Source organism: Dasypus novemcinctus, chromosome 2, assembly GCF_030445035.2.
Source record: "Dasypus novemcinctus isolate mDasNov1 chromosome 2, mDasNov1.1.hap2, whole genome shotgun sequence".
Classification (NCBI taxonomy): Eukaryota; Metazoa; Chordata; class Mammalia; order Cingulata; family Dasypodidae; genus Dasypus; species Dasypus novemcinctus.
In genome coordinates this window covers 159,767,197-159,779,591 of record NC_080674.1, presented here as the reverse complement: position 1 = coordinate 159,779,591, position 12,395 = coordinate 159,767,197, and the positions used below count along the sequence as shown (strand labels likewise).

The 12,395-nt window shown below is 60.0% G+C and overlaps 1 protein-coding gene across 2 annotated transcripts in view; it reads left to right on the top strand.

The window, feature by feature from the left end:
• Positions 1-11,302, top strand: part of PDGFRB (platelet derived growth factor receptor beta) — a 36,798-nt gene extending 25,496 nt beyond the window's left edge. For both annotated transcript variants that reach the window (XM_058280955.2, XM_058280954.1), the window contains exons 12-23: positions 620-752; positions 1,293-1,397; positions 1,779-1,889; positions 2,932-3,088; positions 3,942-4,102; positions 4,639-4,757; positions 4,987-5,109; positions 5,832-5,943; positions 6,321-6,420; positions 6,887-6,992; positions 7,720-7,952; positions 9,228-11,302. In XM_058280955.2, coding sequence (XP_058136938.1) covers positions 620-752; positions 1,293-1,397; positions 1,779-1,889; positions 2,932-3,088; positions 3,942-4,102; positions 4,639-4,757; positions 4,987-5,109; positions 5,832-5,943; positions 6,321-6,420; positions 6,887-6,992; positions 7,720-7,952; positions 9,228-9,405 — 1,638 coding nt within the window. In that variant the 3' untranslated portion in view covers positions 9,406-11,302. The remainder of the gene's footprint in view (positions 1-619; positions 753-1,292; positions 1,398-1,778; positions 1,890-2,931; positions 3,089-3,941; positions 4,103-4,638; positions 4,758-4,986; positions 5,110-5,831; positions 5,944-6,320; positions 6,421-6,886; positions 6,993-7,719; positions 7,953-9,227) is intronic.
• The last annotated feature ends 1,093 nt before the right edge of the window (positions 11,303-12,395 follow it).

The following is a 12,395-nucleotide window of genomic DNA, read 5'->3' as shown; positions in this document are numbered from 1 at the left end:
GTCCTGCTCAGTCGTCCTCTCTGCCCCGTCCCAGCCACAGGGCACGGGACCTTTGGGGTAGACCGCAGGGGCCCCAGGATTCTTCTAGCTCCCACTCACAGGCACTCCTGTGATTCTACTGAGATTCTTCCCACCTAACCCACGAAGATGCTCATGATTCCCTGAAATTCATTCTGATCCTACCAATCTGTAATTCCAGTGTTATGTTGAGATTTTATAATTTTGTGATTCCAACATTTTAAGATTCCTGATTTAGGATTACAGAAGCCCATGATTCTGTCATTTTTAAGACTCCAGTCTTGTGATTTCAACAGCCTGTGGTTTCAGCGTTCCTAGGCTGCATCTACGTGAGATTCCCGCTGTAACTCTGCCTCAGCCCGGTGAGGTGCCGTCCTCACCTGGCAGATGCTTCTACCTCGCCTCACTTCCCGGGGCTGCCTGCTCCTCTGGGAGGAGCTGGCAACGAGGTTCTGATGAGCCGGGCGCCCAGCTGGGGCCGCTGGGTACCCGCGCCCGAGCCCACAAGCGCCTTGGCTCAGTCCTCACGCACTGAGTGGCGTCAGCCCTGCCCTGCTCCCTCTGCCCCCTTCTGACTCCACGCCTGCTCTGGGGCCCGCAGAAGCCCCGTTACGAGATCCGCTGGAAGGTGATCGAGTCCGTGAGCTCCGATGGGCATGAGTACATCTACGTGGACCCCATGCAGCTGCCCTACGACTCCACGTGGGAGCTGCCACGGGACCAGCTCGTGCTCGGTCAGTCCACACGCTGCGTGGCAATTTGGGGCCGTGAGGTGGGCGGGGGTCTCCCTGGGGTCTGGATCCAGCCTTGCCGCAGCCGGCTTTGAGACCCAGGGCCAGTGTCCTGCCTTCTCTGGGCCTCAGGCTTCCCATTTGGAAGAAGACCACCCCCACCCCCCCAGAGACCGTCCACAGCAAGGTCCCCATCACCCTGTGAGTCTGTGATGGGTCCCTTCGTGGTGAGAGGGGAAGAATGAATTGAGGATAGACCGAGTGCCAAGCCTGGGCTCGATCTACGGGGCAGGCCACGGGGCTGCAGGGGAGCTTCCTGTCTGAGGAGAAGGGAAGGGCTCCAGGGACTAAAGAAAGGGCAGAAAGTAGGCAAGACTTGGATGAGACACCAGGAAGGACTGAGAAGAACTGTGGTGCAAGTTCAGGGTGGCGTGAGGGATGCCCGGGTTGACTCTGGAGGGCGGCTCTTCCGGGGCTGGGGTGGGGAGGGAGGGGGACGCAGCTTCTGGAGGGCTGGGAGCTGAGGGGCCACCTCCCCCTTAGGACGCACCCTCGGATCTGGGGCCTTTGGGCAAGTGGTGGAGGCCACGGCACACGGCCTGAGCCACTCGCAGGCTACCATGAAGGTGGCCGTGAAGATGCTGAAATGTGAGTCCCGGGCCCCCTTCCCTCGCCTGCTGGACCCCGCCGCCCACGGCTCCTACTCATCCCCATGCGTTCAGCCCCTCCCAGAGCAGGCCAGACTGCCGATATCCTGGAGGCCCCAAGTGCCCTCCCGCTGGCTGCCGTGTTCTGGTTTGGGCAGGAGGATTCCTCATCGGGGCCTCCTCAGGCCCTCCCTCCCCACCCCGGTGCCTCCCCTCCACCTTCGTCCCACCTCTTTCCCCTCCGCCGCGTGGGGGTTCCCACTGCCCTGGGCCAGCTGGGCCTTACAGCACAGGATGGGGCAAATGAGCCAGCAGAGGCTCCAGCGGAGCCCCCCCGGGGCCCCGGGACTGGCCTGACTGAGACCCCCGCCCCACCTGTCAGCCACCGCCCGCAGCAGTGAGAAGCAAGCCCTCATGTCGGAGCTGAAGATCATGAGCCACCTGGGGCCCCACCTGAACGTGGTCAACCTGCTGGGCGCATGCACCAAAGGAGGTACACACCCACACCCCAGGGGACGCCGAGGAAGTGCTTGGCGGCCGGTCCCCTCCTCAGCCCATGGACCACAGGACACTCCAGCTGGAGGGGCTATGCCCATCCTGTCCAGTGCCCTCATTCCACAGCTCCACGTGGGTGCAGAATTTAGAAACTCATCAAGTCACAGCACTTGAAGTCAAAAGACTCTTCAGGTCATCAGTTCCAGTGGCTTTCAAATTTTGCTTAGCAAGAGATCCCCTGACATTTTTTTTTTTAATTTTCACATTTCATTTTAAAATCTGGCGTAAATACAGCTCATGCAATTCTGAGGTGCATTATATGCCCAGTGTCAGCACACGGGGGCCCCCAGCATGCTAACTTGGGCCCTGCTTTCCTTCACATCATAGAAAAAGTTTCTCCTGCCAACTGTTTATTTGAAGAGTAACCTGATTTCAAGTCAGGCTGCAAAAAGTGTTACTGCCATTTACAGCTTGTTTTGTGATGTGGGATTTTCCTCACTATTGTGCAAACAAAACAAAATACAGAAGTAGTTGCTTGCATGGGCCCATTTGTGTCTGTGGTGGTTGCCCAATTCCATATTTTTGTTTTCATCAATAGCCTCAAGCTCTCACTGATTGACTTGAAGCAAATGCATTGCATTTGAAATTAAACAGTAAGCTGATAATGATAGTAGCCCTTACCTGCTTGATATTTGGGGCTCCAAGATAAGCTTTAGTTTGAAAAAATATCAATGACAAGATCCGAGATCCCGAGTGCTGACTTTGTGCGAGGCCCTGAGCCGAGCTGATAAAGGCGTTTTCTCATTAATCCTCCAGACTGCCCTATTAGGTGGGTGTTATCAGCCCACTTAGCAGGTGGGGAAAGTCAGGCTCAGGGAGACTAAACACTTTGTTCACAAACGAAGAGGCAGGAAAGGTGCCCACGTTTGCCTGGCGCCCAAGTCTTTCAGCTGACATATCAGATTGCCTGTTGCTCGCTGCGTGGCCCTTCAGGGGAGCCCAAGGCCTCCCGGGTTACCCCTGAGCCTGTCCCTCCGCAGGACCCATCTACATCATCACCGAGTACTGCCGCTACGGCGACCTGGTGGACTACCTGCACCGCAACAAGCACACCTTCCTGCAGCACCGCGACAAGCGCCGCCCGCCCAGCGCCGAGCTCTACAGCAACGCCCTGCCCGTCGGGCTGCCCCTGCCCAGGTACCGGGAGAGCGCAGGGTGGCCCGCGCAGCACCTGCTCACCCCCTCCTGGTCCAGGAGAGGAGACGGAGGCCAGGGCGGGAATCAGGGCAGTTCAGGGGCCAGCCCGGCCCTGGCGTGGCCCCCAGCCCAGGGGCTAACACCAGTAAGGAAGGTCCGAGTGGTGCGTTATGACCGCTGTCACCGGTGTGGAGGATCTCGCCCTCCCTCCACAGCCAGCACCCGAGGCCCTCCTGTCCCCCAGCACGTGGGCGTCACAGACAGCGGTGGGAGGAGAGCGCCCGACTCCGTCACCGTGCTCCTCTCCTCACCGCAGCTTCCGGTTCCGCCACACGCCAGCCTTTCCAGTGGCCCCTACCCCGAGCCCTGCAGACAGCTCCACTCCTCTCTTCCTCTTTTCCAAAAGGAACAGATTTTGGTGCTTTGGTGTATTGGTTTTTGGTTTTTTGGTTTTTTTTTTTTCACTACTTTTGCTGATTACAAAAGCACTCTGTTTATTGCAGAGATGAAAGAAACTTAGGGAAAGCAGACAGAAGGCAGTAAAACTCACCCCATCCTCCCCAGCATTTCGGCCTATTTCCATCCAGTCTTTTTTCCTACCCCTGGAGACACAAGTGTAGATATTGAGCTGCTGCTGCAGGGCAAAGGCCTTAAGGCATTTCGCTGCTGCCCACGCTGGGCGTGGCGCAGGGCCGCGTGGTGCTGCAGAGGCCACAGAAAGGCGCCTTTGTGCGTGCCGGGCCCGCTGTGCGGTAATCTGGGTGTGAGCTCCCCTGTCACGCAGGCTGAACCGAGGGGCAGGAGGGAGCGGGGCAGGGAGCGGCCTCTCCTGTGATGCTCCTTTCACCCCCAGCCCTGTGTCCCTGACCGGGGAGAGCGACGGCGGCTACATGGACATGAGCAAGGAAGAGTCGGTGGACTACGTGCCCATGCTGGACATGAAAGGGGACGTCAAGTATGCAGACATCGAGTCCTCCAGCTACATGGCTCCTTACGATAACTACATCCCGCCTGGTGGGTGGACATGGGGTCCTCACACCTGCACGGGCCCTCGCACCTGTGCAGCGATGCCTTCTTTCCAGAGCCTTTCACGTGCCTGACCTTGCCACCCTGGAAGAAGGTGGCCTTGAGCCCATTTCATAGATGGGAAAACTGAGGCCAGCCACCTGCCCAAAGCTGCTGTGTAGTGGAGCCCAGCTATGAGCCCCTTTAGGGGCCTTGCGTCCAGAGGCATGCACCCAGCCCTCAGGGAGGGGATGAGCTGGGGTGGGGGACCGCCTGGCTTCTGCTCTAGGCCAGGCTGATCCAGTGTCCCCGAGGCTGAACAAAGGGTGCCCGGGGGCTGATGCCACAGGGTTTTCTGGCCATTGAGGGCTCTGGTAAAGTAGGAGAGGTTTAAGTTAGATATTAGGAATCTTTCTCCTTTTCACGGAGACTTAGACATCAGTAGCCCCCTGTCTTGGACATTCGGCTTTCCTCGAGACCAAGGGCAGGAGTCCTGTGGGCCATGGAGAGACACAAGACTTTGGTGACCTTCTGCTCTCCCCTAGCTCCTGAGAGGACATGCCGGGCGACTTTGATCAACGACTCCCCGGTGCTGAGCTACACAGACCTCGTGGGCTTCAGCTACCAAGTGGCCAATGGCATGGAGTTCCTGGCCTCCAAGAACGTGCGTGTGGCGGCGGTGGGGCAGGGCGGAGGGCTTGGGGAGGTGGGTCCCCAGTGACGTGCACCCCAGACGATGACTGTGTCCACCAGGGCAGGGAGAGCGAGTGCCCTCCCCTTTGTGTGGCCCCTCATACCTGCACTGCAGTGCCTTTCCCCCAGAGTCCCTTACAGTGGAGAGTCTTTCCCCACAATTGCTCCCAAGGCCTCAGTTCTCCTGTCCCCCAATCCAGTGTGTCCATCGAGACCTGGCAGCCAGAAACGTGCTGATCTGCGAGGGCAAGCTGGTCAAGATCTGCGACTTCGGCCTGGCCCGTGACATCATGCGGGACTCAAACTACATCTCCAAAGGCAGCGTGAGTACCTGGCACTGTGGGGCTGTGGCTCTGTACATCCGGCCCCTGCTAGTCAGCATGGCCAGGACAGAACTGGGCTCCTCGTGCCCCCCGACCCACCCAGGGGCCGTGAGGCGGCCAGGAGGAGAAGCCACCCAGCAGTGCATGGAGTGGGAGGAGGCAAAAGTGTGGAGGCTCGGTGGAGCCTGCTCAGCCTCACCGGGCAGGGCAGGGGGCAAGGGACCAGCTGTAAGGGGACTAGGGGTGGGTGGGAAGTGGGAACCACCCAGATGTGTTCTGGGGGTAGTGGCAGCAGCCCCATGTCCGGGTGCGGCCGAGGGAGAAGTCTAGACGACATGCTAAGGCGTGAGCAGGTTGCAGGAGGTAGCTGGGACCGATTTGGTTAAAAATGCAACCATCCTGGCCTCCCACTCATCTGCCCGCTTTCCAGAGGCCAGCTGAACCCCAGGGGTCCCAGGGCCCTGAGGCAGTCAGGATGAGAGCATGTCCCTGCTCCCCAGCCCTCTACCCACCCAACCAGGGTTGCCCTGGGGTCACAAAGAGGGACCTACTCCGTGATGAACCTCAGACCCCAGCAGAGATGGGGGCCCACGCAGGCCTGAGGAGAGAGAAGAAGCTGGGGGTGGGTCCTCCAGGTGCCCCTGCTCTCCCCGGCGCAGCGTGAGCTGGGTCCTGGCTGTGCGCCCCTCCTTGCACTCAGCACCATCCTGTCCTCCCCGCAGACCTTCCTGCCCCTGAAGTGGATGGCCCCGGAGAGCATCTTCAACAGCCTCTACACAACCCTGAGCGACGTGTGGTCCTTCGGGATCCTGCTCTGGGAGATCTTCACCCTGGGTATGCCGCCTTCTTCCTCCAGCCCTTGGCGGCATGGCCCGGCGCCCGCCCTGACCCCGCAACGCCTCTGCCCTCCCAGCTCGAGTCCCAGCCCTGCCGCTTTCTCACCGCTGTGCCATCTTGGCAAGTCCCTTGCCCTCTCTGGATCTCTTCCGTCTCCCCACCTGAGTACTGAGGGGTTTGGAGTGTGAAGTTAAAAAGCCAGCCTGGCTCGGGTGTTGGCTTGTGCTCTGTTTCTGGGAAGGGCTGAGGTCTCTTCATGAAGAAGCCCACGTTTCCCAGTGTCCGGCACCACATCAGGGCTGGAGTGCCTCTCCCTGTCTGCCCCTTTCCCAGCCACCCTGAGCCTGTGTGCCTCTTGATCTGCTCCCGCACAGGTGGCACCCCTTACCCAGAGCTCCCCATGAACGAGCAGTTCTACAACGCCATCAAGCGGGGTTACCGCATGGCACAGCCAGCCCACGCCTCCGACGAGATGTGAGTGGACTCCTCCCACGCATCTGGGAGAATCTGGGGTCGCAGGCTGCAGGTATCCCACTCTAACTGGTTTAAACCAAAGAGAGAGAGATGGATTGCTCAGGGATCTGGAGAAATCGAGGTCTAGCTGGATCCAGGTGTTTAAATGTTGTCACTGGGAACTGATTTTTCTCCCCCTGGTTCTGTTTTCCCCTTGCTGCCCCTGCCCAGTCTTCAGGCTGGCATGATACTCTGGCCTCTTCACAGTAGTCCCAGCAGAAGTCCTAGGGCCAACTTTTTGGGGCTCAGCTGGAACCCCATGACTCATCCAGCACCAATCGCTGAACCAAGGGAATTAAATCTCCTCTTGGCCAGTCCGTGGTCATGTGCTCACCAGGGTGCAGTCAATCCCCCTGGAACCATGGGGGCTGGGGGTGCAGGGAGGGGGCTCCCAAGGGAGCATCAACCCTCTGCCGCCTCTCTCCAGCTACGAGATCATGCAGAAGTGCTGGGAAGAGAAGTTCGAGATTCGGCCCCCCTTCTCCCAGCTGGTGCTGCTTCTTGAGAGACTGCTGGGCGACGGTTACAAAAAGGTATGTTGAAGCAGGGTGGGGGGTGGAGAACAGAGACACTGGGTAGAAGGCTTCGGGTATCTGGAGGCTGTCCTTTACCCTCTCTAGTCCTTGCTTCCCTGCTGGCCCTAGAAAGAGATAGCCTGGAGCTCTGTTTTTAAATTATTTTAGTGGCACAGAGCTTTCTGAAGTGAAATCCTGGGTGAAAGCAGGGGAGCAGAGCCCGCAGCCCCAATTGCACCCACACCACATCCTGGGGCTCTTCAGAAAGTTGAACAGCCCCAGGCTGACGACCACAGAGGGCCCGACCCCTGGGACCCCGCGCTTGGCTCGCATAAGGCTGGGGTGGGAGGAGGCGCAGCTCCCTCTGAACAGCCCAGTCTCGCTCCAGGTCTTACCCCCACTGCCACCCATGTCTGGCTGTGGTCCAGGGGCCAGCAGATAGAGTGGGTCGTCACCATTTCATTGCAAGGGAACAAGGTCCCACCGGAGGAGGCTGCAGCAGCGTGAGGGCCCGCGCTGTCCCCTCCGGAGCGGGGAATATGTTAGGGTCTCGGGTGCTGGGCGGCTGACGGCCCCCAGCCTGGGGCTCGGAGGGCAGCTTAGCTGTGTGGCCTGGGCGAGTCGCCAGAGCCTGACTGCACGGCGGGGCAGGGCGGGTTAGAGTCTAAGAGCGAGGAGATCCCCGAAGGCCTTTCTGGCCCTGGCCCTCAACGTTTCTCTGGTTCTCCCCGCCCCCACGGAGCAGAAGTACCAGCAGGTGGACGAGGAGTTTCTGAGGAGCGACCACCCGGCCGTCCTTCGGTGCCAAGCCCGCTTGCCTGGGTTCCCCGGCTTCCGGTGCCCCCTGGACACCAGCTCTGTCCTCTACACCGCTGTGCAGCCCAACGAGGGTGACAATGACTATATCATCCCCCTGCCCGACCCAAAACCTGAGGGCACCGATGAGGGCCCGTTGGAGGGTTCCCCCAGCCTGGCCAGGTAGCTGTACACCAAGTGTGTGTGTGTGTGTGTGTGTCTGTGTGGTGGCGGGCTTGCTTCGGAAGGAACCAGGGGTGAGTACTTACTCCTGCCGGGAAGTAGAAGAGCCAGTTCAACTCATTTGGTCTTTGGCCTTGGATGGCCTCAGGTGGAAAGGGCAGGCTGGTAAAGAGAAAGACGGGCTGGGATTTATTTACAAGGTAGTTATTTCCTTTACGGAAGTCCATCCCCACAAGTAGCTCTTCTCTCTCCTCTGTAGGCCCTGTATTAGCCCCCAGGGGAAGGAGAAAAACCTACTTAACAACCCTCCACTGCAGCTAAGTCTGCGGGGTCGTAGCCAGCCCTAGGCTGTGGTCTGGCCTTCCATCTCCACGAGGCCTCCAGGGAGCCTGGTGTGGCTGGAGGAGACAGGGGTGCCCACAGGAGCTAGGGCCAGAATTCAGACTGGAAAGGAGAATCGAGCTTTTCTGTTGTCTTGGGACGTGCTGAAGTTGCAGTATGGGGAGGGCTTGGGAGGAAGGCCCAGCTGGCGCCTGGACTTGATGTTCAGACAGGATCTCCCTTTGACCAGGGAGGAAGGTTCCTCATGAGGTCAGACCCCCCCCTCAAAAAAAACCCCAAGGTTACCCCATAGTGAAGTAGGCGTTCAGGCTCCTTCTAGTCTGCTGTGCCACTGGCTGCTGTCGTCTTGGGCCGGCACTCTGTCCTCGTGGGCCTCAGCTTGGCCGTGTGTGCTGAGTGTGCACAGGTCTTAGAAGACTGCCCCCCCCCGGCCTCCCCACCCTGCCTGTTTCAGAAGCTAACATTCCAAGACCCCAGTAGACAGTGTGCAGAGTTCGGGGTGGGATGCTGGCTGTCTTGTGCTCTCAGACAAGCTGCTTCACCTCTCTGAACCTCAGTTTCCTCATCTGTAAGATAAAAGCACCAAGTACTTCTATGTGGGGATTGCTGTGAGGATTAAATGAGATGATGTGTGCCTTCAGGGATGTTGGGTTGGAAACGCTGGTGGATGAAGAACAGGCCTTGGAGACTGCTGGGTCTGCTTCAAAGTCTCAGCCCCCGTACTTATCCGCTCTGCGATCTAGGGCCCTTACGTAACCTCTCAGAGCAGTGCTTTCCTCGTGGTGCCTGCCTTGCATGGTTTTTACAAGGATTAAGTGAGCCACCGTGTGCGAGGTACATGGTGCAAGGTCAGACACGTAGAAAGCTCTTATGAATGCTGCTGTTTTAATGTGGCTCCCTCCCAGCGCTCACTCATTTGCCTTTTCCCTCTAGCTCCGCCCTGAATGAGGTCAACACCTCCTCCACCATCTCCTGTGACAGCCCCCTGGAGCCCCAGGAGGAGCCCGAGCTGGAGCCAGAGCCCCAAGAGGAGCCCCAGCCGGAGCCCGAACGGCCGCAGGGCTCAGGCTGCCCTGGGCCACGGGCCGAGGCGGAGGACAGCTTCCTATAGGGGGCTGGCCCCCACCCTGCCCGGCCCGAAGCCCGCCTCGACCTCCGCGCGCCCAGTGCCTCCCGTCAGCCAGGCTGCCTCCACCAGCTCCCCCTGTCTGGAGGGCTGCTGCCGCTGCACCTTGTGCTCCACCCCGGGGCTTAGGAAGCCAGAGAACCGCAGGGCGGTGGCCAGTCCTCTGCCTCTGGGGAAGCGGCGTGACTCTGAGCAAGGGTCCTCCCCAGGGGACTCAGTTTCCCCATCTCTAAATGGGAAAGTTGAGCTTGGCTGCCAACAGCCTGGGATGCTCTCCCTGGCTGGCCGGTGGGGATACTGGAGTCCCTGGAGGGCTCGGGGTTCACGAGGTGGTAAACTAACTTGGTTCAGCCTACCCCCCATCCAGGAGCTGCTGCTCTCTGCTCACACTTGCACCTGCCATGGAGCTGGGGAAGGGGCCGGGGCATCCCTGGCCCCTGGCTGAGCCGGGGCTGGGCCTCGGACAGAGTTGCCCCATCCAGAAGCCGCCTCCCCCAAGGCCAGGCGCCCCTCCCAGGCCCGAGCTGGTCTGGGGCCTTCCGTGCTTAAGGAACGCTGTTAATAATGCTGGGTGGGCTGAGCCAAGGTCAGGACGCCTGGCTGTGGCCCCAGCCCAGGGCCCTCGGGGCACGGGCTTGCTGTGTGGAGAGTGTCCATGAATTTCTGGCCCTGTCAGTCCTGGAGACTTTCTCCTCCTGGTTCTCAGTCTCAAATCCACCCCCCAGTCTCCAGGACCAGACAGCCCGGCGTGTGTGATGGGTGCGTTGAGGTGCTTGTACGAAGTGTCTGCGCGTCGCCAGTCCATGGCCCTGACTCTGCACTGGACCTGCAGAGTGCTTGGAAGGATCCCTTGCCCTCTCTGGGCCTCAGTTTCTCCCTTTGAAAAATGGGCAGGTGGGACTCATTGACTCCTAGTGCCTTGCCAGCACTTAACCTTCTAGAATATTCCTGGGGGGTCGCACCCTTGCCCAGATGAAGTGGGACCAAACACCCATCCTGGGAGGCACAGCTGGGGCCTGGGGCGATTCCAGACCACACACCGCACTCCAGGAATTCAGGAACTGTGCCCCTTCCCCCTGCCCCCGGCAAGTCCTAAGAACCAGCTGCCTGCGCCTTGACTTGGAGCAAAGCCGGCATCCTGGAAAGCCCCAGCAGCTGCCCGGGGGTGTGGGAAGACCACGAGACCCCCGTCACCACCCACAATGACCTCTGGAGCTAACTTGGGCAGGGGTGGCAGAAACAGCAACGAGACCGCCTTCTGCAGCCCGCCGCTCCAGCACCTGCTGCCCAGGGGTGTGGTGCAGACGTAATGGACAGTGAAGGAGCCCAGAGGTGCCCGTAAAGGGCGAGAAGCCTCCGGTGGGCCTCCTGAGAAGGCAAACGAGGCAGGGCAGCGAGGATGCGCATCAGTCTTGGGGGTTCGGTGTTCTCGGGACTGTTGTCCTAAGCACTCCTGGGCTGCCTTCTCACCTGTCGGCTGCCCCCAGGAGGACATGGCTGTGCTGCTGCCCAGGCCAGCTCACCCCACTTTCTCTGCCAGCCACAGCCCCGGCCCGGTGGGCATCGGACGTGCCAAGGAAGTGAGGGCTGTGACCAAGACCACTGGGAGGTGAGGGGGCAGCTCGGCCCCTCTGAGTGCTGGGTGCTGGTTGCACCTCCCTGCTCCAAGGCACCCAAAGCCTGGTTCGAGATGGCAGGGAGCAGGCTGTCACTGCGGTACCAAAGATGTAATCACCTAGGTTTACAAGTATTTTTAGGACTCACATTAACTCACATTTATACAACATAAGTGCTATTTTGTATGCCGCCAAGTTTTCATACCTGTGTACTTTTTTTTAAGGGAAAGATTTTAATATTAAACGTGGTGCTTCTCACTCACGGACTTCTTGGTCTCTCGCGGGTTTGATTCCCTCTGCTTGGCTACGTGGCTGTCCCTCGGGGAGGTGGTGGGGTTGGGGGCCGATGGGGCTCACCCACCCACGGGCACCCCAGACAGGTCTCCTTAAGCTCTGAGTCTCGTTTTCCTGCTCTGTAAAAGGGGGTTTTCACTCTCCCCCCACTCCTTGTTGGTAGCTGGGAGACCTAGGTCCGCCTCTTGCCCTCCTTGGGCCTCAGTTTCCCGCCTGCACAATAGGAAGGCTTTTCTGGCTGTGCGGTGCTTGGCCCTGGGTTGCAGAGGGGAGGTGGGGCTGGCGGAATGTTAGAGACTCTGCTGCTAGGCCCTGGGCCCCTCCTGCCATCCCCACCCCTCGCCATGTGCTTCGGCTTTGGCTATTAAGCTGGGATGCCATCCCTGCCCGCCCCGCCGCGCCACACTCAGGCCGTTGAGGCTGGTGTGGCTGGCCAGAGGCATCCGCCAGCGCTCCTGCACGCCCAGGCCCAGGTGAGTAGCAGTCGGGAGCAGGTAGGAGCAGGGCAGACAGAGTGTCCAGCCAGCAGGGGGACATGAGAGAGAAGGGGAAATGAAGGCATTGGAAGGAAGTGCTGCCAGGGGAAGGATGCAGCCAGGCTGGGCAGAGGGTGCAGACCTGGCAGGGCCCAGGCCCGTCGTGGCCACGGTAGCTCAGTGGTGTGAGGCTGGCAGGAGCTGGACATCCTGGTGCCCGCCAGCCAGCCGGCTCTGGCCCCGGCTCCCCGGCCGAGCACAGGCCTACAGGACGCTGACAGTAGCCCAGGACCAGGGCAGCCAAAGGGAGGCCCTGGCTCCTCACCTGGCCCCTTTGGGAGGGGCATTTGAGGTGGAACCAAGATTCAGCTTGAGATCTGCCACTACCTCACTGTGAGACCTTGGGCCGGTCCCTTGCTTGCCCTGAGCTGGGGAAGGGGCATGTCGCCGTGGATCTGGGGGAGGGGCACCTTGTTTTGGCGTCACAGGCCTCCTTGGACTTGGTCCAGCAGGGAGAGGAACAGAGCCGTGGGCAGCTCTGACTCACCGGCCCAGCCGCCAACTCACGGGCAGCTGAGCCACACCAAGG